This window comes from Drosophila subobscura, chromosome O, assembly GCF_008121235.1.
Source record: "Drosophila subobscura isolate 14011-0131.10 chromosome O, UCBerk_Dsub_1.0, whole genome shotgun sequence".
Lineage (NCBI taxonomy): Eukaryota > Metazoa > Arthropoda > Insecta > Diptera > Drosophilidae > Drosophila > Drosophila subobscura.
The window spans coordinates 24,750,213-24,773,406 of record NC_048533.1 but is presented as its reverse complement, the minus strand read 5'-3'; the positions used below and the strand labels follow the sequence as shown (position 1 = coordinate 24,773,406).

The 23,194-nt window shown below is 45.8% G+C and overlaps 8 protein-coding genes across 10 annotated transcripts; 2 read left to right on the top strand and 6 right to left on the bottom strand.

Annotated features, from left to right (window-relative positions):
* Positions 1-6: 6 nt before the first annotated feature.
* Positions 7-852, top strand: LOC117898854 (60S ribosomal protein L32). The gene is made up of 3 exons (XM_034808530.1): positions 7-36; positions 297-396; positions 463-852. Exons 2-3 carry the CDS (start codon positions 304-306, stop codon positions 772-774), a joined length of 405 nt encoding a protein of 134 aa, XP_034664421.1. The 5' UTR covers positions 7-36; positions 297-303; the 3' UTR covers positions 775-852.
* Positions 853-893: 41 nt separating this feature from the next.
* On the bottom strand, positions 894-2,367 carry LOC117898847 (serendipity locus protein delta). Its single transcript, XM_034808524.1, has one exon. The coding sequence runs from the start codon at positions 2,233-2,235 to the stop codon at positions 985-987; it is 1,251 nt and encodes a 416-aa protein (XP_034664415.1). The 5' UTR covers positions 2,236-2,367; the 3' UTR covers positions 894-984.
* A 147-nt stretch (positions 2,368-2,514) lies between these two features.
* On the bottom strand, positions 2,515-4,421 carry LOC117898845 (serendipity locus protein alpha). Its single transcript, XM_034808521.1, has 2 exons — positions 4,286-4,421; positions 2,515-4,216 (listed from the first exon to the last, which is right to left on the bottom strand). The coding sequence occupies exon 2, from the start codon at positions 4,175-4,177 to the stop codon at positions 2,537-2,539; it is 1,641 nt and encodes a 546-aa protein (XP_034664412.1). The 5' UTR covers positions 4,178-4,216; positions 4,286-4,421; the 3' UTR covers positions 2,515-2,536.
* Positions 4,422-4,679: 258 nt separating this feature from the next.
* Positions 4,680-6,194, bottom strand: LOC117898848 (serendipity locus protein beta). Its single transcript, XM_034808525.1, has 2 exons — positions 5,838-6,194; positions 4,680-5,766 (listed from the first exon to the last, which is right to left on the bottom strand). The coding sequence occupies exons 1-2, from the start codon at positions 5,908-5,910 to the stop codon at positions 4,778-4,780; spliced, it is 1,062 nt and encodes a 353-aa protein (XP_034664416.1). The 5' UTR covers positions 5,911-6,194; the 3' UTR covers positions 4,680-4,777.
* Positions 6,195-6,321: 127 nt separating this feature from the next.
* LOC117898852 (sex-regulated protein janus-B-like) lies at positions 6,322-7,052 on the bottom strand. Its single transcript, XM_034808529.1, has 4 exons — positions 6,887-7,052; positions 6,673-6,828; positions 6,493-6,617; positions 6,322-6,430 (listed from the first exon to the last, which is right to left on the bottom strand). The coding sequence occupies exons 1-4, from the start codon at positions 6,936-6,938 to the stop codon at positions 6,335-6,337; spliced, it is 429 nt and encodes a 142-aa protein (XP_034664420.1). The 5' UTR covers positions 6,939-7,052; the 3' UTR covers positions 6,322-6,334.
* On the bottom strand, positions 6,925-7,650 carry LOC117898851 (sex-regulated protein janus-A). Its single transcript, XM_034808528.1, has 3 exons — positions 7,438-7,650; positions 7,255-7,376; positions 6,925-7,196 (listed from the first exon to the last, which is right to left on the bottom strand). Exons 1-3 carry the CDS (start codon positions 7,592-7,594, stop codon positions 7,104-7,106), a joined length of 372 nt encoding a protein of 123 aa, XP_034664419.1. The 5' UTR covers positions 7,595-7,650; the 3' UTR covers positions 6,925-7,103.
* Positions 7,651-7,916: 266 nt separating this feature from the next.
* On the top strand, positions 7,917-9,386 carry LOC117898846 (zinc finger protein). The gene has a single exon (XM_034808523.1). It carries the CDS (start codon positions 7,976-7,978, stop codon positions 9,278-9,280), a length of 1,305 nt encoding a protein of 434 aa, XP_034664414.1. The 5' UTR covers positions 7,917-7,975; the 3' UTR covers positions 9,281-9,386.
* Positions 9,387-9,896: 510 nt separating this feature from the next.
* Positions 9,897-22,676, bottom strand: LOC117898843 (axin). 3 transcript variants are annotated; one of them, XM_034808519.1, is made up of 13 exons: positions 21,581-22,674; positions 21,442-21,505; positions 20,487-20,696; positions 13,506-13,888; positions 13,207-13,442; positions 12,446-13,144; positions 11,884-12,018; positions 11,695-11,791; positions 11,488-11,622; positions 11,170-11,428; positions 10,962-11,106; positions 10,549-10,905; positions 9,897-10,475 (listed from the first exon to the last, which is right to left on the bottom strand). In XM_034808519.1, the coding sequence occupies exons 4-13, from the start codon at positions 13,605-13,607 to the stop codon at positions 10,349-10,351; spliced, it is 2,292 nt and encodes a 763-aa protein (XP_034664410.1). In that variant the 5' UTR covers positions 13,608-13,888; positions 20,487-20,696; positions 21,442-21,505; positions 21,581-22,674; the 3' UTR covers positions 9,897-10,348. The 3 variants fall into 3 exon arrangements, with proteins under 3 accessions (XP_034664410.1, XP_034664411.1, XP_034664409.1); XM_034808520.1 differs by lacking the exon at positions 11,884-12,018 and having other exon boundaries at positions 10,349-10,475; positions 21,581-22,676; XM_034808518.1 differs by lacking the exon at positions 21,442-21,505 and having other exon boundaries at positions 10,349-10,475; positions 21,581-22,675.
* Positions 22,677-23,194: the final 518 nt, after the last annotated feature.

The following is a 23,194-nucleotide window of genomic DNA, read 5'->3' as shown; positions in this document are numbered from 1 at the left end:
TTTTCTCTCTTTTTGACGTGCTCTTTACAATTAGCGGTTCGTTTTTCCTATTAAATCTGAATATTTCTTAAGCATCCGATCAACATGCTGTCTATTTACACGATAAATAAATGCACAAACAGTGAAACTAGACACTGGCGCTGTAATTAAATCTGAGTTTCCACGGTTTCCTCTAGAAAATGCCAATCAAACTTTGTTGACATTTTCTCGGTGGAGGACGGAACAATAAATACAAATCGCAATCTACAAATATGCAATCAGTGTACTGATGAGTGGTCTTATTTATAAAATTGCAGCTCCAAAATGACGATTCGCCCAGCGTACCGGCCCAAGATCATCAAGAAGCGCACCAAGCACTTCATCCGCCACCAGTCGGATCGTTATGCCAAGTTGTCGGTAAGTAAATGGAATGGAATGTGAATGAAAAACCGTATGCCTAATCATGGTCTTTATTGTTTGCAGCACAAATGGCGCAAGCCTAAAGGTATTGACAACAGAGTACGTCGTCGCTTCAAGGGCCAGTACCTGATGCCCAACATCGGTTATGGCTCCAACAAGCGCACCCGTCATATGCTGCCCACTGGCTTCAAGAAATTCCTGGTGCACAATGTGCGAGAGCTGGAGGTTTTGCTCATGCAGAACCGCATCTACTGCGGTGAGATCGCCCACGCCGTCTCCTCAAAGAAGCGCAAGGAAATCGTCGAGCGCGCCAAGCAGCTGTCGATCCGTCTGACGAATCCCAATGGACGTCTGCGTTCTCAAGAGAACGAGTAACCTTAAGATTGGAATGCTCTTTGTCGAGTTTATTGTAACGTGATCGGAATACACCATTTGAAACGTTAAAAGTGAAAAGCAAAAGCTGTTTTTATTTGCCGCTTTAAAAACATTGTTTTTATTTCGTTATCAGTTAATTATACGATGAATTACACATGAAGTGGGTAAGGGGGAATATTTCTAGAGTAAAGTAAAATAAAAATCAAAAGTCTATTTGAGAACGACATCGTGATCGAATTGCAAGTGATGCTCGAGCTCCTTTTTGTTTTCAAAGTTGATGTTGCAGATCAAACACATGCCACTGTTCTCGTCATTGTCCGACATGATGACGGTCACCGCCTGCTCCGATTCATCCACATCCACGTGCAACTCCTCCACCACTTGTTGGTCATCGGAAGGAGCATCCTCCCTGACCCCATAGACAACATCACCGTCGTGGGTCTTCATGTGCATTTTGAGGGTATAGCGTTCGGTGAACGACTTGGGGCATACAGAGCAATAGTGACGGGGTCTGTTCTCCTTGTGTATGAGCGTGTGATGGTTGAATGTCTTGCGCGACTTGAAGGACACATTGCAAATGCTGCAGATAATGGGATTCTCCTCGGCTTCGTGGCGTAGCCGATGGTTGTACAGCAAGTTGTCCTGCGAGAAGCGCAGCCCGCATTTCTCACACTGATACTTCTTCTTGTCCCAGTGCATGCGCATGTGTCGCAGCGTGTTGACGGGCCGGGAGAAGCTCTTTGGGCAATAGCGGCACTGCTTCTCGGTCTTGCCCTCGTGCAGGTTCATGTGCAACTCGAGGTACTCCTCGTCGCGACGTATCACGCCGCATATGGGGCAGATGTGGTTCTGCGTGGTCGAGTGATCTTCGTTGATATGCTTCTGCATTTGGTACCACGAATTGTACACTTTGCCACAGTGGCTGCACTCCTGCTTGGTGCGCTTCCTGGGCGCCTTATCATCTTGCTCGGATTTTACATGCATGCCATCCGAATCGCCCACTTCGACTTCGCAAATGAAGTCCTCATCTTCGTACTCCTCCTTAATTTCTGTATCCGAATCATCTTCTTCCTTGACAAGTTCCACAAACAATGCATCGGCCTCGGCATCGCCGTCGTTGTCGATCTCCTCCATTGGCGCTTCTTCGACCAACAACTCCTCCGAGTGCTCTGGACTGTCATACTCGGACTTTAATGCTGCCTTCAATTGGTTCGTTAATCGCTTCTGTGTGGTCATTAGATTTACCATTATGGTATCGTATTCAGCCAGCTCATTGAAACACCGGGGGCAAAGTTTTGAGTTTACCTCCAGCTTGAGGCTTGTGTTTATGCAGTTGGCAAGATGGTTGAGCACCACCGAAATTGTCTTTTGTGATGACGGCACTTTCGCCGTGAGCTTCTCATAGCTGACGCTGGTGGGTTCCTCCACATCCACGGCGCCGCAGAAGAAGCAAGTATCCATTTTTGGCCGCTTTAATCAGTTATTTGGCTCACAATCCCTTTCCTTTCAATTGAGGTGAGCGAAATTGTGTATAGTTTCAATAGAGTCGGAATATCGGAACCACGCCACGCACGAAAAATGCGCAAAAATACCACAAAAATAATTAATGTTTCAGTGTGACCGGGCACTGGAAAAACCAAGATGCCGAAAATGCATGCTGTTGCAGCATGCTGCGTAAGAGTTCAGCAACATGTTTGGAAATTCAATTTTATTTTTTATTTATTTAATTTTTTAAATCACTTATGGCTATTTTAGTTCGAGTTCAGTTTATTCTGAGAATTTCCGTGAGCTGAAAACTTATAAGATCACCCTGATGGCTTATGGAATTGGAAATGCTACAATTCTGAGGATTGGGCACGAGGCAGTCCCGTCTTTGACGGACAAATGAGCGCTGCCTTTTGGATTTAGACTTGCAGCTACGCAGCAGGGTGCGTGTGGCATTGGTGAACTGTCGCCGGGAGCTTACATTAGGTACAGAGGCGGAGGAGTCTTCGTGGACATACTTATTCCTATCTATGGCATCGCGTAGCTTGGCCAGAACAGAGTACAAGATTTTCAAACGTTTGACAATCCGTTTGGGTTCCACCGGAGTGGAGAGGCTGACCACAGCCAGACACTCGCTCAATATCAGCATAAAGTCGGTGTGCAGACGCTTGCCGTCATCGCTGAGTTCCGAGTAGTTGACCGGCAGGCGAAAGTGCTCCTCCAGGACGCTGCCCATTTGTACAATCAGCAAATGGTCTCTGGGTGGACTCTTCACCGCCAAGTGGATGCTCTCCGCCAGCATGTCCAGATAGTTGCTGATCAGCGAACGACTGTCGATGATTTCGTGTATGAGATTGCGAAAGATGAGGATCTCCTCGTTGAAGTGGTGCTCCAGTATGTCAGCATGGTGTGGGTGCTGTGCCGACGATTGCAGCGCTGGCACAATGCATGCGTCCAGGGACTCCAACGAGGCCAGGCAGCTCCGCACAATTGTCTTTGTTTTGATGTCCTGCGAGAAGGCTATGGCCAGCACTCCGATCTGCTGAATGCGATCCATATTGGTGTCGAAATCGTGGACAAGTTGCTCAGTTAATTCGGAGTCTGGGGCATGCCGCAGCTTACTGATGGGCGTGTTTTCCAGCTCCACAATACTCGCAAAGATCAAGTGGAGCAGCGCCTCATTCAGATACGTTTCCAAGCCATAGAGTGCACGCTCCAGGGACAGCGCTTCCAGCTTGCGATGCCCCGGATTGAGCTCCCCGGAGTCCTCCAGGAAGGTCGCACACTCACTCAGCAATGTCTCGCACAGTTCGGACAGCGCCTTCTTGTCCGCTTCGAGTGCAACATTGGCAAAGGCCAGCGCATGCCTCACAATATGGTTCACAATGCTGCCCAGCTGCAGCTCATTTTCCTCCACGATGCAGAGGAGATTCGTGGGCGTGGTATTCGCGAGGGTTTCCATGAACGCCTCCAGATGATCCAGCGCCAGGTCCATTAACTCCACAAATGTGTGATCCTCCAAGCTATTCGATTGATCATTTGCACGCTGCAGATCCAACTGCGACAGGCAGACGTAGATGCGCCGCACACACCAGTCGATGCGGTCCAGGAAGTGCAGTCGCGTCATGGGCGTTGCCTCGTGCCCGAAGGCGCCTTCAATGTTGATGGTTCTCTCCAGCTGTGTGATGCAAGTGACAACCTGCGTGAGGCACAGGAAGATCGTCTCCACATCTATATTGGTGCCGCCTTCTGCTGGCCATCTGGGTGCCACTTCCGGCAGGTGTGCTTTCAGTTCACTGGCAAAGTCCAGGAATGTCGCGCAGAACTCGTTCAGCCAGTCAATGTGTCCCGCCGTGCAGGCGGCACCTTGTGCAATTAATTCGTTGCAAATGCTCAATTGTCGCAGTAAAGATTCCATCGTGTGTGGTCCGTTATGGCTGCTGCTCTCGACTGAGAACTGCAAGCAAAGAGATTCGTTTTATATGTGCATAAAATGCGCAGGTAAATGCCAGATTAATTGCCAAACCTTTTCGAGTTTTTGGAATATTTAGGTAGCCATCGGATCCACAAACATCTGCCAATTTTATTGCCTCCCCGTCGGAGTTCACGCAATCCGAGTTTCAGCTTAAATCCGCTGTCGTACCTGCCAGCCCATCCATCCGTTCTGCGTAAATTCTGCGCGCAAGCCCGCAGCTTAGCAGCTCTCATCTGTGGGTGGTTACTTCATTCAGTGTGGAGACTTGAAATTTATTGTGCTGCCAGAGGAAATCCTCATCCAGGTGGCTTGGCTTTTGTCTCTTATTATTCGTTCTATTAACTGCTAATGCTACTCGTCTAAGTTTCTTCTTGCTTTAGCTTAAAATTGATGCTTAAGTCTCCGTTCTTGCTGCTCACTTAACTTATTGGTTTCCTTCTTCTTGAAGGTTTGTTATTACTTTTTATATGTAAGTATTATTACTCTACTTAAATAGCACTAGAAAAACTTCCGCCCAGCCTCAACGCACATTTGGCTGGCCGGTTAGGATGCGGCCTCCAGTGGCAAATGCACGCGCTTGTGCACCTTCAGCGTGTACTTGTCCACGAATGACTTCTCGCACTCGGTGCAGGGATAGCGCGGACGATCGGTTTGGTGGGTGCGCAGATGGTGCTTGTAGGTGCGCTTCGTCTTGAACTGCTGATGGCACACGTCGCAAATGAGCGCGTTCTCCTCCGCATCGTGGCGCATCAGATGGTTGTACATGAGCCACGACAGGGAGAAGCGCTCGCCGCACTTGTCGCACTGGTACTTCTTCTTGTCCCAGTGCACCTCCATGTGCCGCAGCACGTTGCGCTTGTGGGAGAACGTTTTCGAGCAGTAGCGGCACTCCAGTTCGGTTTTGCCCTCGTGGAGGTTCATGTGCAGGTCGAGCACTTCGTCATCTTTGACCTTTAGGCCGCACACATTGCACGTGGAGTATTCATTTTTCTGGCAATTGTCGGTCTTGATGTGTCGCTCGAGGATTTCCTGGCTCGAAAATAGTTCGCCGCAAATGTGGCATGGGGCATCGAGAGTTTCGAATAACTCGGACTCCGACGACTCCATGCTCTCCTCATTGTCGGTGAAGGGGAATTCCTCCGGATCCTCCTCGATCATTGACTCCAGTTCATCTTTAATGGACTCTTCGGTGGCCTGTTCGCAGAATAAAGTCGTTTCCTGCTGCACGGGCGTCGCGACCTCTTCTCTGTGAATGATTTTGAATGCTGGCACCTGCACACGTGCCTTTGCGATCTCCTTCTTGGGCAATGGCTTGGGGTCCGTCTTCTTTTTGCGGCATTCGAGCAAAGCATCCGCAATTTGGCGCTGCACCTGGCTGAGATTCCGCACCAACCGATCGTAATTGAACAAATACTCCAAGCAGTCTCTGCACGCCACAGAGGCTGGCTTCAGGTCCAAGCGCTGATTGATTATCTTCTCAAAATACTTTAATATGTCCTTTATGGGCTTAAATGTTCCTGGCACAATGCAGCCTGCAAGCAAAAAATGTTTCGTACCCATTAGCCTCCCTCCAAAAATTGTTCCCTGGCTGAGCGTGTCTTGCCTTCGATTAGCTGGAGTACTCCCACAGCCTTTATTTTGCCGCAAACGAAGCAGTGCGGACGCGTTGAGCTCATCTCGCACAGCTTTTTTAGTAGTAACTTAGTAACGACTTAGTAACTATGTTACACACGCTTGTTCGGGCTTGGGACTTTAAGGAAATCCTCTCCTGTGACTAAACGGTCAGGGAAATCCTCTCCTGCTACTGAAAGGTCAGGGAAATCCTCTCCTGCTACTGAAAGGTCAGGGAAATCCTCTCCTGCTACTGAATGGTCAGAAAAATCCTCTCCAGATCGCAAAAAAGTTTAATTTTGAAAAATTTGTATTTTTTTGTTGTGAATACTTCACTGCAGTGTGACCGCGGACTTATCGATCAAATATGCTGTCAGACCTTCAGAAATATACCGAAACTGAAAACCGGGAGCTCCCAGCTACATAACTCCAAGTAGTTAAGTATTTTATTATCAAATGAATGTACTATTTTTTTAAAATTCAAATAAACTATTTTTCTTTCTTCACGGTGATGGAGAAATCCTTGTACTTGGACGATGATAGTAGAATATCCTTTGTTTTGTAATGGTTAGCAGCTCCAAAGGTCTATTGGTAAACACAATTAGGAGCTTATATTGAACAAATGTGAACATTTGCAATATTCCTACCTTACAGCGTCCATGAATTTTCATTTTCTTAGCACCCTCGTTGTTTTCAATAACTCCGCCGCCAAGACACTTGGTACACAGACCCAATTTCTCCATAGCTCTCACATTCTTGTCGTAAATGCCATCTACGAAGCAATCAAACTGAGAAACCAAACTAAAGCCAGGTAGCAGCGGTCTTACCATGACTATCTGTGTTCCAGCCACGGACAACAGTCTTGCCGTTCTTCGTGTCGCCATGCATGTAAACCATGATCAACAAATAACGCAGTTTCCCATCTTTAAGCTCAACTTTGGGCACCTTTAATAGATTGGCAGCTGGACTTGTATAACTTCGAACTGAAATTCGGGAAAAATATTAACAAACCCTCGAGAGTTCGTTCACTTTGAGGCTTACGCAGTGGCTTGGCACATCGCCCAATCGGAGCTAAGTACTTTAGATAATTCATTTTAATTTCTTGTAAAGAAAAACAGACTTTAATTTTGAGAGTATTCCAAATGTGAAATTTAGGAGGGGTATGTGAACAGTTGCCCAACAACTGATCGACTGACTGGCTTTCCCTGAAAGTCAAGTCAATGAAGTCTTGGACCCGCCTGCTTAGATCATGTTTATTTTAGTATCCTTCATCTGAAGTTTCAATCTCGTAGTCCTTGTACTTGGTTAGCAGAACTCGTTTCGACTCGGAGTGATCCGCTCTGCCATAGCCCTGCAAAGGTACCAAAAAATGAATGGCATCTCACGACACAGATCTGCATCATGCATACCGTGGAGTGTCCGTACACTTTCATGTACTTCTTTTCGGGGTTATGTTCAATTCGTCCTCCGCCCAGGCATTCAGTGTCCAGTCCTCCCTTGCAGATCTTCTGCGTGCGTTCATATATGTCCGCTATAATAAGTAAGCAGAGACATTAAACAAATATAGAATTATGACAAGCCATGCCACTTACCATGCCATTCGCAGTCTCCATAGCCCCGAACAATCAGTTTGCTGGGCTCAACACCGTCGGCTGTCTCCTTGCCGGTTACTTTGATCAGAATATACTTAAATATGCCTGTAGGGTCAATGTCCACGGAAGGAACAGCAGCAAGATCTTGTTCTGACATTTTGTGTAGCAGTCGCAGTCCTTGGAAGATGTTAGAATTTTTTTTATATAGTGCCGCAGCAGCTGATTTCAGCATTTTATTCGATATACACTCGATAGGCAGTCGGAAAAATGCTCAAAAATACCGACACCAGCAGTCGCTATATTTGTTTAAACAACGTGAAAACCACAGAAAAATAGCTTAAATTTATAAAAAATGTATGCAAAAAGTAATTCCGCTGAAGCGTAAATCAGCAGAAAAACAAAGCGTGCGCCCTACAGTTTTGGCTATATTCACGGTATATTTCTGAGGGTCTGACGGCATATCTTATCGACATATCCGCTGCCACACTGCACACCGAGTAAATTGTAAATATTTCTCTGGAACTGGAATTCGGCCAAAATGAATTGTTGCATTTGCCAGTTTTCTGTGCGTGTTTCAAAAAATATACATACTGAAACAGTGGGGCGCCCGCCAGTTCTGCTCAGTGAATTGGTTCTACAGTGCACAAAGGGCACCAACTACGAGCTGAGCGATGAGGCGTCGACGATATGTAAAAAATGCTGTGAGAAGCTGACGCGGTACCACAAGTCAGTACAAATCGCCAGGAAGCTGCGTGCGGAGATTCTGGAACTGATAAGCAGTCCGTTTACCACAAAGGCCCTCAGAAGAGTGGCGTCGAAGAGTGACATCCAGGTGGAGCACATCGACCAATTCGATGAGGACGCTGAGGAGGAGGAGTACCTGGAACTGGAAACAGAGACAGTCGAGACAGAGACAGTCGAGGATGCAGGCACAATAACAGAAGAAGAAGAGGGTGAAGAGCATTCCTTCATCCTGAAGGATGCGATTATCGAAGAGGATGAAGAGCTACAGTCGGTCGACCTGGAGCTAAACATCGGAAACGAAATCATTATAAATGATGAGGAAGCCTTGGAGGAGGGGGAAATGCAGCTGAAGGATGAGGCAGGCGGAGATGAACTATTCAAGGAGGAGACCATTAGTGACTTTGACGACCACCTGGATAACACAATCGAATTTCTCGACTCGGATGTCGAAGATGAACAGGACCAGGACAGCTCCGGCGACTACACCGTAAACATTCAGTGCCCGAGTTGCCCCGAGAAGTTTGGCAGCCGGCGCGGCTACAATGCCCACACAAAGCGCGAACACTTCCCGGGCTATGTCTGTGATCAGTGCGGGAAGACCTTGCAATCGTATTCCGGCTTCATTGGTCACCTGCAGAACCACGAGCCTGTCAAACAGTTTGCCTGCCCCGAGTGCCCCGAGCGCTTTAGTCGCAAGTTCCGGCTGAAGCATCACATGGCCTGGCACACCGGAGAGACGCCCTACCAGTGCGAGGTGTGCTCCAAGCGCTTTGTCCACAAGGTGGCGCTGTACAAACACAAAATGATACACGACAACGAGACGAAGCGACTGGAGTGCCAGGTGTGCGGCTTCAAGACCCGAACGAAAGCCCACTTGGAGCGCCACACGCGCTCCCACACCGGCGACAAGCCCTTCGCCTGCCCCATGTGCAATAAGCGCTTCTCTCAAATGTACAACATGAAGGCACATTTGCGGGAACACGAGACTCCTGGCACGAACAGACATCGGCGCTTTCACTGCTCCAAATGCACTCACACCTTTATCAATGAACAGAACTACGTGAGCCACGTAGAACGGGACGACTGCACCGCTGTTTAGTAGAGATTTTAGTGCATTACGTGGAGCAGAGCCTTACAATTAGAATTAAGCGAGGGAAGGAGCAGTCAGTGGCTGCTCAAATCCGATGGAAATTAGTTCTCTCAAATGTTCTATCCATGTAATGTGTGTTTTTTATTAAATCTATATGCATTTCACAAATAAAATATGTTTGATATAATAAATGTATCCGTTATTTGCATTTTGCATATTTCTGCGGTTATTTCAGTTTTTCCTTAAAAAAATATGTATAGTATGTGTGTGTGTGTGTGTTAAACTTATATTTAAGTAAACCAACCGATCCTGCCTCAGCCTTTACGGTACCAATTTCTGTTTCGTTTTGGTACACTGCTGGGAGGAACGCTAAAGGAAATGTGACTCTATGGTCCCATGGGGGTTTTCTTTTGAATGGACAATAACTTGATGTGTGTGTGTGTGTGTGTGGTGTGAGATTGACTCAAATACAAATTACATTTTATAAATACATAAATTGTATGATGATGCTGTGTGTGTGTGTGTGTTTGTTGTGTTTATAGATTATACAAAAATAAAACAGATTATCTTTTGATTTTTCGTCGAGTTGAATAGAACCTTGTTAATATCATTATATCATAAAATGCACATTACAAAAATATTAACAAAATTTATTGCAGGCAGTCCGTAGTTAGTATAAAGGTAACAAACAAATCCGAATACAGGACGAACGCATAAAGTTTCTCTTCCTTGGTGTCTGTTCCCCCTGTCCCTATAATCTCTTGCTGCCGCTTGGACTGCTGGGGGGTTGCACACGTTAAATTTATGCTCTAATTGTGTTTGTGTGTGTGTGTTGTGGGTGGATAGAGAGATACAGAAAAATACATTACTCCCCCCCGTCACATAGAAGGAGAGGGAGGAGTACTCGTAGTAGTGTGATGCTTGCAAAAAGCCCATTGAATGTAAGTATATAGCCTTTGATTTCCCGGTTGAAAACTACTAGCTCCTAGCTCTAAGTTGCATAAGCACACCCCCCACGCTCCTGCTGCCACACGCTGCTGCTGCCTTAATACAAAATCTACGCTAAATGCTTAAACACTAATCGGATGGCTTGACAAGACCCATCGCTTTGTCTCCGAATAGGGGCAGTATGTCGGAGTCGTTAACAATCTCTTCCTGAATCACTGGACTGTCCGGGTCCTCGCAGTGCGTCTTAAAAAAGAATCTGCAACAGGATGAAAGTGAAACCAATTAGTAATCATTTAAGCTTTATGCATTTAAAGGCATAAATTCCATACCTAAAGTGACCTCTTCTGGGCAGATAGTCCTTGAATTGACGCAGGGTTGGCTGAGTTCCGGGTATTTTTATTCTGTATGGTACGGGCTCCTCGCAGAACATGAACACGACGATCGTCTCTGGCGGCTTGGCCGGCAGAGGCGGTGGCGCCGACGATGTTGGCTGATGGGGCAGGGTGCTGCTGCTGCCGCCGCTGCTGCTACTACTGAAGGAGGCTAGCGGCTGCTGCTGTTGCATCATGTGGCTTTGTTGTAGCTGTAGCTGCGGTTGGGCATATCGACGCGAGCGACGCGGCTCGTCTTCCAGTCTTCGTTTCGCTTCCTCCAGTTTTGAGGCCGTGCTTGAACCAGAGCGGGAGCTGTAAGATTAATCAGTTTATGTCCAAATAATGGAGAGTTAGCTCCTCCTGCCTACCCTGGATCTTTGTACTTCATAACAGTGTCGGCTGAGAACATGCTGATACCACTGTCTGTGTTCATGGAAGGCCATTTGTTTGTCAACTTCCTCGAGCAGGAACTGTGATCCGGCATGGATTTCGAGTGCTTCATGGAGTGTCCACCTGTGGATGATTTTTGTTTTGCTTATTAATTTGAGTGACTCTCTCGATTGGCTTTGATCATACTTAAGCTCATCGCCCCATCGCTGACCATGCCCGAGTCGTGGGTGGCTGTTCGTCTTCTCGACGGTATTGGCGGGCAAGGGGACATTGTACCAGGTGAGCGATGCGGCGTTTGGTCCTTCCACACACGCGACACATGCTGGTCCAGTATATCTTGGTCGTTGTCTTCATCCAGTGCAAACTTTTCCCGTATCGCCTCGGCAAAGGCGCGATCACTGGCGCTCGATCTTTCGTTGCTCAACAGTGCAGCTCCAGGATTTCTCTGCGAAATGAAGGACAATTAAATCTCTTGCTGGCTGGGCTTTCCATTTCTATTGCTACCTCAAGGCGGGCCCGTTCTTCCAAGTCTCGTTTTCGCTTCACTTCCTCCAGCTTGGGTATCAGCAAAGCGACGAGCTCGTCCTCCTTCAACGGTCTGTGTTCGTTTGAATGTAATCGTTGTGTGCGAGGTATCACCTGAAAGAGCATAAAAGTGTGTGCTAATTTCATTCAGTTTCCATTCCCTTTTGTCTTTTTTGCGCTAGCTACCTGAAAGGTGTTTGTTTCCTTATTCGCCATGGCACTCTGGCGAATCGCTTTGCTCTCCGTCGAACTGTGTCTGCGTTGTATGTATGGCCGACCATCCCTGCAAAGTAGAGAATTAATTATGGAATGTAGAACTCGTGTCAGTGGGTTTCCAGCATCCTTTGGCAGTGTTCCGCTCGCTCAGCTACTCACATGGAACAACTGGATAGCGACATGGTGTCGGAGTCGGTGCGGCCGCCGGAGCTAACGCTCGCCCGTTCCGAATCCACACGCGAATTCGGGACATACGAGGTATTGGTGCTCGCAGTGTACACATAGCCATGGGCTCTACTCGCATTCACAAACGCATGCAGTACGGGGGACAGTGTTCAGTTGCATGCCGTATAATGTGGATCGTATTTAATGTGTGTCGGGGGATATGGAGGAGCATCGTCGGAACAAATGATACAAAAACGTAAAACACAATGGAAATCATCGCGTATCGGGCAGTCGCGTGTCGTATGAAGGATATGCGTATGGCAGGGATCGAGTGGGCGTGGGCGTGCGTGTGTGTGTGTTTTGTGAGCGTTCATGTACAAAATTTTCATATGTAAAAAAAAAGAAAAGTAAAAGAAACAAAAATAAACAAATGATGAGAGAGTTAATTACAGGAAATAATTAGAAAATAATTTAAACAAAATTAAGGCAAAAACACAGGGGTGGGGTGTCCTTCAATCTGACTTAAAATATCCCTAAGATCGCTTTGCAGACATACCCAGGAGGTCGGATTTCCAGTCTTCTTTTCTGTGTTGCTATTAGTAGGTCCCGCGTCAGTCGCATCGGGTAGTCGACGGGCACCCGACTGGCCCCCTCCTGCATTTGCACCTTCTCGAAATCGTCGCACAGGGACAGCACCGAGTCCTCGTGCAGCGTGGGCAGCGTGGAGCTGCGTGGCAGTGTGTCGGTGGCACTGATGGAGCCACTCGAGCTGGCCGAGGTCGAGGGGCCGTACACACTGCCGCTGGCACTGCATGTGCCAGCTGGCGGCCCGCTCACGCTACTCACTGGCAGGTTGATGAAGGCACCAGCAGGCGAGACAGCAGCTCCAGTCGCCGCCGAGGCTCCGCCAGCTGCTGTCACATGCTGCTGCTTGGCGGCTGCCGACGGGAAAGCACAGGCGCCAGTGGAGCTGCTGCCGCAACTGCCGCTGCCACTGCTGCCGGCACTGCCCGATCCTCCCGTTGCACCGCTGCTGCTGAAGCGCTCCTGGAGGGCGGACATCTGCTGGATGTACAGAATGTACATTTCCGAGCAGAGGAAAGTGGGATAGATGTTGTCCCGAATGGTCGTCTCCACATGATGCTGCATGGGATCAAAGATGTGCGGGCTGAGCGGCAGCTCTGGGTTCGTCTTGATCGCCTTGATCTGTGCGCGCAGGTCATCAGAAATGGACAATTGACTCTTGCGCAGGAACCTGTAAGAGAACCCGAAGAGCATACAGTAGGGGTAAACAATCTATGCCCACTGCCCACTCACCTGTAAATGGCTCCGATTATCTGCTTGACCTTCTCCGGATCGGTCTGCTGCTTGAGACCCTCGCAGGCAAAGTAAAAGTTGAGGTGATCGTTGTAGGCGGGCGCCTCCTCCTCGACATACTTCTTGAAGAGCTCGACGCCATCGCGGTCCTCGAGCAGATGGTTAAGCGTGCGGGCCCAGTTCAGGTAGGATGGCGGTGAATTCTTCAATGTATCCAATGCTATCCCTTCGGTCATCTGTAGCATAAAGTAAACCATGAAGCGGGGGGACTGCCATACAGGGGGAGGCCTATTGCTCACCTTTTTAACACGGCTCTCTTCTCCGGGTACAGGTGGTCGTGGCCCACTACACTCATTATCATCATGTTTCCGGTGGATGCCCGACAAATGATGGCCACTCATGCCACACACTGAATTGGCTTCGATTGTCGTGCCAAGCGCCAGCCAAGAGAACGAAAAACGCACAATGCAGAATGCAGAATACAGAATCCCTTCCTTTTTCCGTACCGTTTGCTGGCTCAACTCTCTTGCTGAATATTTACCTATTTACCTTACGCTACTAAGCCTACTACAATTAACGAACGTTTCTCTGTATGAAAATCACAAACGCCCGTATTTTACAAATATCTGGGACATGGAAGATGCGCTCGTTTGCGAATTTTTGGAAGGCAATTAGACAAGGCCTGCAAGAGAAGAGAGAGTGAAGATATTAATATTAGTTTACAATTCATTTGTTTAACTGTTGCATGGTAAAGTTTATTCTTCGTTTTTGATCTTCTACTGTGGAATTTTCCGTTATTTTTGCCGTTTTGCCTATTCCATTGCTGCACCGCGTGAGCGCGTGGTAGCGCAATTATGAGCATCAGAGAGGATCAACTCAGAGAGCCGACGGACATTGCAGATCTGGCAGTGGGAGTGAAATTTACAGCCGCAAATTGCGACGTAGAAAGCTTCGAAAAACATGGAAGTAATTCCCTACAGCAAAAAAAAATTAACATGAATGCAAATTCAAGTGGAAGCAAGTCATCAGTGAAAACCCAATTTCCAAGCACAAATTGGAGTTGCCCTCCCCCACTCGTCATAATAATCCTCTTCATAATCGGTTATAAGAACTGCAACTCAAGGATGCGGCAGCTGAATGACCAGCACACTTATTGCTGCCAGCTCAATTCTTATCAAAGGACATGCAAAAGAAATTGAATGGCGGCCATTTTGAGGGCGCTTTTGATTGGTTGACGATATCGACCAATACAGCAGAGCAGTCACAGGGGCAGGGGGGCAGCACAGCAGGCAGGCAGGCACATGGCACACAGAGGGCGCAATGGGAAGGACAATAATCCATTATGTACAAAATTTGAACAAGAAATACGCACACACACACTGTCTCGTAGGGTATGTGGATGTGGGGTTGGTCCAGAGGACACACGAGAGGACAGAAGCGGCTGCTGCTGCTTTCTGTCTGACGCGCACAGGCAGCAGGCAAAAACTAGAAAGTTCTCATCGCATCGCAGCATCCCGTGGCATCCCATCGCATCGCATCGCGCTTTTGGTAAATCAAAAATATTCTCTTTTCTTCTTGTTTTCCTCCCCCTTTTTTTTTTTGCAGCAGTCAAAGGGATTGGTGGGGCTGGGCGGCGGTGGCCGAGGGAGCCCTTGTCGACGCCAGCGAACGACAGCGACAAACGACAGCAACAACAACAAGTCACAAAGGACGAGGACGACAAACAAAAACAGAGCAAAGGCAAAAAACTACAAAAAAGAACGAAGGATGGGTAGCACTTCCCTGCAAGCACAGGACTTACTAATACAAGCACAAAGCACACAGCAACACACACACACACACACTCGCGCGCAATGATAAAAGGGGATGAACAGGGGATGTTGTTCAAAGCAATAGCGCCGCTCCCCGTCCACCCTCTGCAGCAAGGGGAAAGAGCCAAGGAAATTCATCAAAACGCCATTTGCATAGCACTCCATTACAGCGAAAAGAACAAAGAGAGGCACAATTAAAAACGCTCGACACAGCCGAAAGCGGCGGGGAGAGACAGAGGCGAGAGACAGCGACAGCGGCAGAGGTGCAGTAGGCGCCTCTAGGAGAAGGACATGCAACGGCCACTTGAGGTCCAAGAGTCTCTCTCTCTCTGTACGCCTCCCTCGTGGCCAAAGGAATCGACGCTGCGCCTCTTCAGGCGCATCTTTGTGCATCTTCTCTCTCTCTCTCTCTCTGGGCTTAATAGGTAAAAGCAACCGCCACCGCCCGTGTGGGGCCCTAAACATCAAAGATCCACAAACACGACCTCAATGGCTTAATTGCTACTGGAAGAATCTTCGGCCAAGGAGCGCATCAGCCCAAGGAGAGGCACTAGCCTCTGTCTCAGCACTTAAGTCAGGCTACACACAAAGGCTGCTGCTTCCTTCTCCTCGTTTCGTTTATGCCGGTAATGCATCGCATATTATTATCAAATATTTGTGCGAGACGCTAAGGAGTGTTTCACCTCATTATTTATTGGTGGAATTGGATGAATAATTTGGTTATTTCTTTTAGAATCGGAGGACAGACAAAAATGTGCGCACCTGACTCATTTCGTTCCTCATTGTGAGAGATGGAGAGCCTAAGGAGCATTTGTCCCTATCTTTAAGTAAAACAGATCATAACATTGTATCTCTTTCATATATTCATAGTTGCTCGTACAATAAATGTGTTTGTTGCCAAACTTATGCAAATGTTCACCGACGGTACGGCTCAACAAGAAAGAAGGAAGGAAATAAAGCGTTGAATAAAAAGCATCGATTAAAAGACTAAATATTTGTAAACTAATGTTATTTTGTCTGCTCCATGGATTGTAATCCCAATTTTCGTAGGATTGGTCGTGGCGTTAACACAACTTTTTATGCGACTATTTTATGCTGCTGAAAATAGCTGAAACTTTCTGATGATGGAGCTTATATACTGTTATATTAAGCAAACTCTTTTTTGGGTTTTCAAAGGCCAGAGGTTGCAAGTCCCCGATATCGATTGCTTTATGCTATTTTTATCGGGAGTTTATCTACGATTCTACGATTGCTGTAAATTAATAAATTGATGTAAATTGTGAAGCATTTACCAACCGGAAAGAATACTTATTTATATTTATTAAATCTTGTATATTCCATCAAATAGTATGTCCCATAGTTTCTTTGCCTATAATTTCGGTAAAGTTTGGCTAACATATTTACTTAAATTTTTAACTAACACCTGCAGAAACACAAAAGCAATTAATCATAGTTTCAGTCAGATAGATTCCTAACTGAAGGGGAATATACTCATAACAATAAATAGGCATATAGATATCGAACAGAAGCAGATAGACAGGCTATCTTACAGGCAATCTCTTTATTCTTTTTGGGCAGGAAATCCTTCTTTCTGTACAAATAAACAAAATATACTTATCGTTTTGGTTTTCTAAACTAGTGAGAGGATTACATGTGGTATCAAGAAATAGCTTGTTTTGCGCTGAAATAATAACAAAACCGAACCGACGGGCGTTGCTGCACGCCACGCGATACGTAGAACTAATCGTGCAAAATTAGAAATAAAATGAACTACACTAAAGTGGCAGATAATTTTCAAATATAACATAAACAACTTTGTCCCTTATTTCAAAAAAAAACCTCAGCAAACTCTTCTCCTAGTAAAAGGAACAGATAGCCTTCGGCTGCCTTTCTCTCAAGTGGATTTTTGCTCTGAATTCATGAAAACATAATTAAATGAAATATCAAAATGCTTCTTTAGAGAGATTCCCCCCTTGCGTTTCGCTTCAGTTCACTTTCTCTCCACTCTGTAATATCGAATGAATGTTTTCGGAATCGTTTCGTTTCGTTCCGTTTCGAAATGCAGTTGAATGAAAATTATGAAATAATTACAGAGAGCCCTCTAATCAATTTTCGGGCTGCACAACAAAGGACTGAGAGCAGCGGCCCTCAGGGGATCAGGGCAGATGAATCACTTTGCTATCCCTATTAGATTGCGTAGACGGCGCAGGATTATTATTTGCTCTCTCTCCATTCTTTACAAGTTATGAGTGAGAGCTCTGATGATTGACAGGTAAGCGTAGCGTAAGATGAGGGCTTCGTTGCGTATGCCTGGGGCATTGCTTCTGTTTCTTCAGACGGTTGCCCAGGTGCCCGACGCTCTGACTGGAGTCAGGGCTGAGCCTAAGCTCAGATCAGAGCAGAACAGAGCCCCTGCGGTAGGGCTGTGTGACACATTCATTCACTTACAAAAGACACCGACACAGGTTCTGGCACTTGAGAAGTCGAGCTGCACCTTGGTAGCTGCACCGCCAGCTTGTTATCCGCACTAATTGTTGACAAATCTTAGCCACGAGCCACGAGCCAAAGGAGAACAAAGTACGAGGCGACGACAATGACAATGCGTTGAGCGTTGAGCACGAGCGGCGGAAAGCGACAGCGTTAAGCTGGAAAGTCAAACTGAATGAATGTATGAATGAGTCCTGCTCAATCCTGAGTCCCTGCGTTGACAGCCGCAGCAGCAGCAGCAGCAATGCTGCACCCCTGCTCCTGCTTACAGCCTGCTGGTAGCCAGTACATAAACGGTTGCCCGCACCCACACGGAGATTCCCCCCCACAGTCCACACACAATTGTTGCATGCGGATTGTTGCATGCCGGATGGGGATGCTTACGTCATTTATGTGCGGTTATCGAGAACCTAATTGATGAGCAGCCGACCAGGCTCCCATCCTTGGCGGAGTGCGACCTCCAACATGATGATGCTTCATGTACAACAAACACACAAAGGATGTTCTTTTCAAAGTGTCCGTGGTTGCGGCAGTCGAAGCGAGACGGCACTATGAGGAATAGGAGTCATTGTGTGTGCAACCAATATGCGCAGGTCCACACCCACACCCACGCCCACAAGGAGCAGTCCACAGCCCGACCGCCCGACCGCCCGCCTGCTCGCTTGTCCGCATTGTACATAAACACAGCCAAAGGAGAGTTGGTGGGGATTGTGTGCTGTGGTCCATGTACACGGGCATGAATGCTGCTGGGATGAGGCAAGGGTTGTATTTAGCGCCCCACTCCACACCGATCCACTCCACTCGCTGGCAGCAGCGTTGAAGTTCTTCCCTTCAGCGAACTTCCTACCACCACAGAACTGAACAACTTAACAACTGAAATGTGGAATGGCATGGAAATTAAATTCAAATAAGTTTGAAAACAATACTCCTGGCTGCCTGAATGGCTGTGAGGGTAGAGGGTAGAGTGCAGCAGCAGCAGCAGCAGCCTCATTTGTTTCTAATGAGGTTAAGGCGGCGCACGACGACCGCCATTGCCGCTCAATGATGGCGTCTGATGGCAGTCTAGACCGGCGCCCGTGGAACACGGCAACTGTGTGAACTGTGAACTGGGGGCAAAAGTACTACTACTGCAGTCTACCACAGGCTACAGACTACAGATTACTATTAACGAAGGTCAATAGTGCCGCCCGCTACCACTTTGCTGTTGTCGGCAAAGTTTATGCCAGTAGCCAGTTCAGAACGGAAACACTCAATTGCTCAGGTGAGATTTCCAACGCGAGCTCAGAAGAGTAAAAAGCGAAGGCCAAATCTTCTATAAAGAACTGGCTTTTAGGGTTATACTATCTCAAGTTAGTTTGCTAGACTCATTGGTTACTCAAATATGAAATTTACATTTGCAATTTCAAAACAAAGTAAACACTCGGACATTCTAAGGTACTTCTAGTGGTTCCTGCAATCGAAATAAACACACTCACATTGTGTTTCATATTACTGGTTGTAAACCAACGCGATCCAAATAAACGGATCACTTTTTAAAGGTATTCAATTATTGGACTGAAATAAAAGCTGGAGAAGGTGTATACATTCGAGAAGCTTCTGTGAATAAATACCCATTTAGGACATAAACATATTTGGGGAATAAACTACACTTGCCGCCGGATGATTGTGCAAAATAATAATGAATTGATTTCAACTTTCAATGAAGCCTTTTTATGACCAAGCAGTTCAGTCGAACAGATTATTATATACAGATCCTGGGCAAGGGATAACCTGCCCACCAGTAAGATATTTTTCTCTCCCGATTTGTCAATGAAAAATCCCGCACTAAACAACATTCTATGATATTTATTGATATGATCTTAGATTTCCCTCTTCTCTTGAAGGAAGGGAAGGTATCACAGCCGCACCCGCATTAACACAGAAGACAGTCGACCTAGGTTTTAGTCATTAAAGCAGTAGATTTGTGGGGCTGCGCGGTTTGCAAATAAATGATATATCAACCATGTTTTGAAATACTGCCAGAGGCAAAGAATGGATGGTCCCAAATTGGCAGACAGTAATCTTTAAAACTGTTGAAATTATTTTCCATAGAAACGTACAAACCGACAGAAACATTTGCGTGCCCTGCAGTACAAAAAATATATAGGAAAAACAAAGCCTTGGCCCTAGTTCTGAGTATGGGCAAAAATGATACCAAAAGATACGTTTGAGTCGGCGCACACGTGCCTCGACATGAAGATACCGTGTACTTGAGTGTCGAAGAGGCTATCAGGAATAAACATAAACTCTAGGGTGTCGGAAACGCTTTTCTTTGGGTTTTAATATAAATAATCTACGTCTATACGAACATAATATACAAACATACAAAGGGTCAAAACGTGCGGCTGTTTAGATCTTATATAATAGCATTGGTAGCGCTTTAAAAACTGCAAAAAAATATGTAAATTGTTCAAAATTTCGTGATTTGAGGTGGCTGTACGGACACAAACTGGATTCGCTGTTAAACCCCTGAAAACTTCACAAAAAATCAGATTTCTCTACCACGTGTATGCATGAACTATGCCTCAAACGGAACAGACCGACAGATGCTGATCAAAAATGTATACACTGCCCACTGCCAGTTACAGTCACGAATTGATTCCAATATACCCCTCTCAGAGTCTCTTAGAGTCCCCTGTACATGTAAAAAAGAAACACTTCCACGTGAATATATTCGATATGTCGCATACTTCAAACGCAATCAAGTAAATACAATTCTATCCACCAATCTACACTCTACTCTACCCACAGCGAATAACCCTTCGATATGTAATTCGATTTCACGCTGTCGCTAGTTCTGCGATTGGGAGAGTTGTGAATATTTCTCGTGCGAGTGCCTCCAATCTGGGCGTAAATTTGTAAATTTAATATGCATAATTTGTGGGCACCCGAGCGGACACCATGGAACACAAAAATGTGGTAGGACTGAGGGAATGCACTTACCGAAACAAACACAAAAGAGAATTGGCCAACGCTTGAGAATAATATGAAATCAAGACGTTTGCAAGTCCTTTAAGATTGTTGAAGCTGGTTCTGTGTTGTAGTCCAATTTGTTGAAGTTTTCAACTCGTCATTCCACTCCGCTTGACTCTTCTTTTTGTTGTAAGTTTTCTATTTTGTGGATCCTTATATTACAGTTGATTGATGCAGTATCTGAAAGAAAGAGACGAAAATTATTAGAAGTTTATAAGCGGAGTATTTTTGGAGGTTGAAAGCGGTGTAGGAATAATGTAATCTATTAGTAAAATTTATCGTTGATTGGCTCAATGCACTACCACCACAGAAATGCATGGATCCATTCAGAATTTCCATCTATACCCATATCTAACTAAATATCTAATCCTAGATCGATCTAGATATCCTATCATATATAGATCGAGTGATCCAATGAGAGATCAATACAGCAATCCAATTATAGATCGATTTAGAGCTACATGTAGCTACTATCTACTTATTTATATACCCATTCATAGTTATATTTACTTTCTAGGGAGAGTTTACAGGCTACATATTAGAGACAATTCATTGTATAAGAGATTCCTTCTTATTCCTTGATATAAGAAAAGTCATCTCTCGGATACTCGATTCTCGTGTTGAGTAACAAAATCTAACTTTAGCAGACAAGAGAGCTTGTTGCAGAGCTTGCTATTTTCATACATTCGTGCTTGCCACTTAAAAGGTAACATACCAATTTGAAGTCAAATCTGCTTTGGTCACAACTTCCACAAACGAAAGCACAACTCGGAAGGCAGTCTATTCGTTGACTAAAGATACATATGGGTATACAGGATGAGGCTAGACTCCTATTTAAAATCTATGCTCTGCAGGGAGCCATGATCTGCATCTCCACGGTGCACATCAGTTGCTTAAAGACTAATCCAAACTCATTGGTTCCCACCTTATGGAGCTGCGATGTGGTGAAAACAATTCGATTGAAGGACCGTGTGTGAACACACAGCAAACTAGAAGGATAAAGATACACATGGAGAACGATCAACAGTCTTGCCTTTAGGTGGAAGATGTGCTGCAAAACATACCTATAGATTCGTGTCTCCGTTCTTCTGTTTTCCGTTCAATTTGGATGACAATGTACGGGTCCTGGTGGCGAAATCGTGCAAATCCGAGCGTCAATTGTTAATGGCGGTGACGAGGTGGGTTTGGACGGGTGTAATTTGATTGTTGCTTTAACGGCTGGACGCGATTTCGATGGCGAATGTGAGAAGGATGCTTTCATTTTGATTTGTATGCTCAACGAGGGTTATTGTTAACTAACAATTAATGGCAAATTGCACAATTGGAAGGACAAGAGTTCAACAGACAAACGTAAACAACAAAATGATAACAAGACGCAGAGGCACGGAGACCGAATTAAATGCTAAACAAGGCAAACGTCGGCGGTGGTGGTGGTGGTGTCGATGGTGGCGATGGCTGTGACGGAGTCGTCGCCGGCGTATTCGTGTGGATAGCACCAGTACCACTACCAGTACTCAACTCAACTCCAGTTTCAATTCCAATTCCTTCGAAAGAATTCTCCTTCCCCTCTCCTGCACTGCACTGCTGGCTGGCACTAGGTGGCGATTGTGATTATTATTGTGCACATTTCTGCCTGCCACTTATTTGCCAGGCCAACAGAAGACCGACCGACCACCGTCTTTGCGTGTTTTCGGACGAATTTTACGCGTTTTTATATGGCAGGAGTCATCCTCGTCCTCTGGCAACTCTGGTCTGGGTCTGGTGGTCCCTCGCCAGAGAGAAAATCCAAGCAAAATCGCCTTGTCTAAAGCATTTTCGGTGTGGGGCTGGCTGCTGCACACTTTAATAATGTAATTAAATCGCTCCACTAGCTCTTCGCGAGCATTAAAACACTTTTCAATGCGTGCCTTGCTGCTCTGCTGCTTCCTCTTTATATTTTGTGTATTTTATGTTGCTGTTGCTGGGACCTGCTGCTGATGCTGCTGCCGTTCGGTTTTCTTGGACGTTATGTTGCGTGTTCGTTGTGTTGCTCGATTTATGCGGATGCCTCGGGCGCGAGCACTTTGCATGCGGTGTAGCACTTTATATTTTGTTATAAATAATAGATTTTATTGAATAGCAAAACAAAATTATTGAATGGCAAACAGTGTGACCGCGGATTCATCGAAATATACCGCCTCACCCTCGCAAATATACTGAAATATGCCTTCACTTTTCGGAAAATATACCGAAAATACTTAGAAGAAAAAGAGAGCTTAACACAAATAGCCCCTTCAGTGACACAGCTGAAATCCTGTAAATAATGTGTTTCTTCTAGCTCCATTCTTTCTTTTTTTCAACTTTATTAAAGTCTAAAGCGATCAGCGTTCTTATGATCAGATATCATATATGATTGTAATATCGTTGACCCTGATATATCGAATGAGGATTTTCAGGGCTTCTCAACTTCAAAGACGTGCTTGTATCAACGAAACGCCAGGTGGCGGCACATTGAGGCAAAAAAACAGCTGGGTGGAGTATATTATGAACCCACATTATTGTATGGAAAATATAGAAATAATATAAAAGATCAAAGAGTTTAGTAATCATATATGATTGTAATATCGTTGACACTAAAATATCGATTATTGATTAGTTAAACGTAATTTCTGGTGTTACTTTGCAATGGAAAGGAGTAA

Excerpts from the sequence above, each read along its gene's own strand:
- LOC117898848 (XM_034808525.1), bottom strand. The coding sequence starts at position 5,910 with ATGAGCTCAACGCGTCCGCACTGCTTCGTTTGCGGCAAAATAAAGGCT. Across the intron at positions 5,767-5,837 it reads AGTACTCCAGCTAATCGAAG|GCTGCATTGTGCCAGGAACA; the intron begins GCAAGACACGCT and ends TTTTGCTTGCAG.
- LOC117898847 (XM_034808524.1), bottom strand. The coding sequence starts at position 2,235 with ATGGATACTTGCTTCTTCTGCGGCGCCGTGGATGTGGAGGAACCCACC.
- LOC117898851 (XM_034808528.1), bottom strand. The coding sequence starts at position 7,594 with ATGTCAGAACAAGATCTTGCTGCTGTTCCTTCCGTGGACATTGACCCT. Across the intron at positions 7,377-7,437 it reads TGGAGACTGCGAATGGCATG|CGGACATATATGAACGCACG; the intron begins GTAAGTGGCATG and ends TACTTATTATAG. Across the intron at positions 7,197-7,254 it reads AAGTGTACGGACACTCCACG|GGCTATGGCAGAGCGGATCA; the intron begins GTATGCATGATG and ends GTACCTTTGCAG.
- LOC117898854 (XM_034808530.1), top strand. The coding sequence starts at position 304 with ATGACGATTCGCCCAGCGTACCGGCCCAAGATCATCAAGAAGCGCACC. Across the intron at positions 397-462 it reads ATCGTTATGCCAAGTTGTCG|CACAAATGGCGCAAGCCTAA; the intron begins GTAAGTAAATGG and ends TATTGTTTGCAG.
- LOC117898843 (XM_034808518.1), bottom strand. The coding sequence starts at position 13,607 with ATGAGTGGCCATCATTTGTCGGGCATCCACCGGAAACATGATGATAAT. Across the intron at positions 13,145-13,206 it reads ATAATCGGAGCCATTTACAG|GTTCCTGCGCAAGAGTCAAT; the intron begins GTGAGTGGGCAG and ends GTTCTCTTACAG. Across the intron at positions 11,107-11,169 it reads CGATGGGGCGATGAGCTTAA|GTGGACACTCCATGAAGCAC; the intron begins GTATGATCAAAG and ends AATCATCCACAG.
- LOC117898845 (XM_034808521.1), bottom strand. The coding sequence starts at position 4,177 with ATGGAATCTTTACTGCGACAATTGAGCATTTGCAACGAATTAATTGCA.
- LOC117898852 (XM_034808529.1), bottom strand. The coding sequence starts at position 6,938 with ATGAATTATCTAAAGTACTTAGCTCCGATTGGGCGATGTGCCAAGCCA. Across the intron at positions 6,829-6,886 it reads GCGATGTGCCAAGCCACTGC|TTCGAAGTTATACAAGTCCA; the intron begins GTAAGCCTCAAA and ends CCCGAATTTCAG. Across the intron at positions 6,618-6,672 it reads CTGGAACACAGATAGTCATG|ATGGCATTTACGACAAGAAT; the intron begins GTAAGACCGCTG and ends ATTGCTTCGTAG.
- LOC117898846 (XM_034808523.1), top strand. The coding sequence starts at position 7,976 with ATGAATTGTTGCATTTGCCAGTTTTCTGTGCGTGTTTCAAAAAATATA.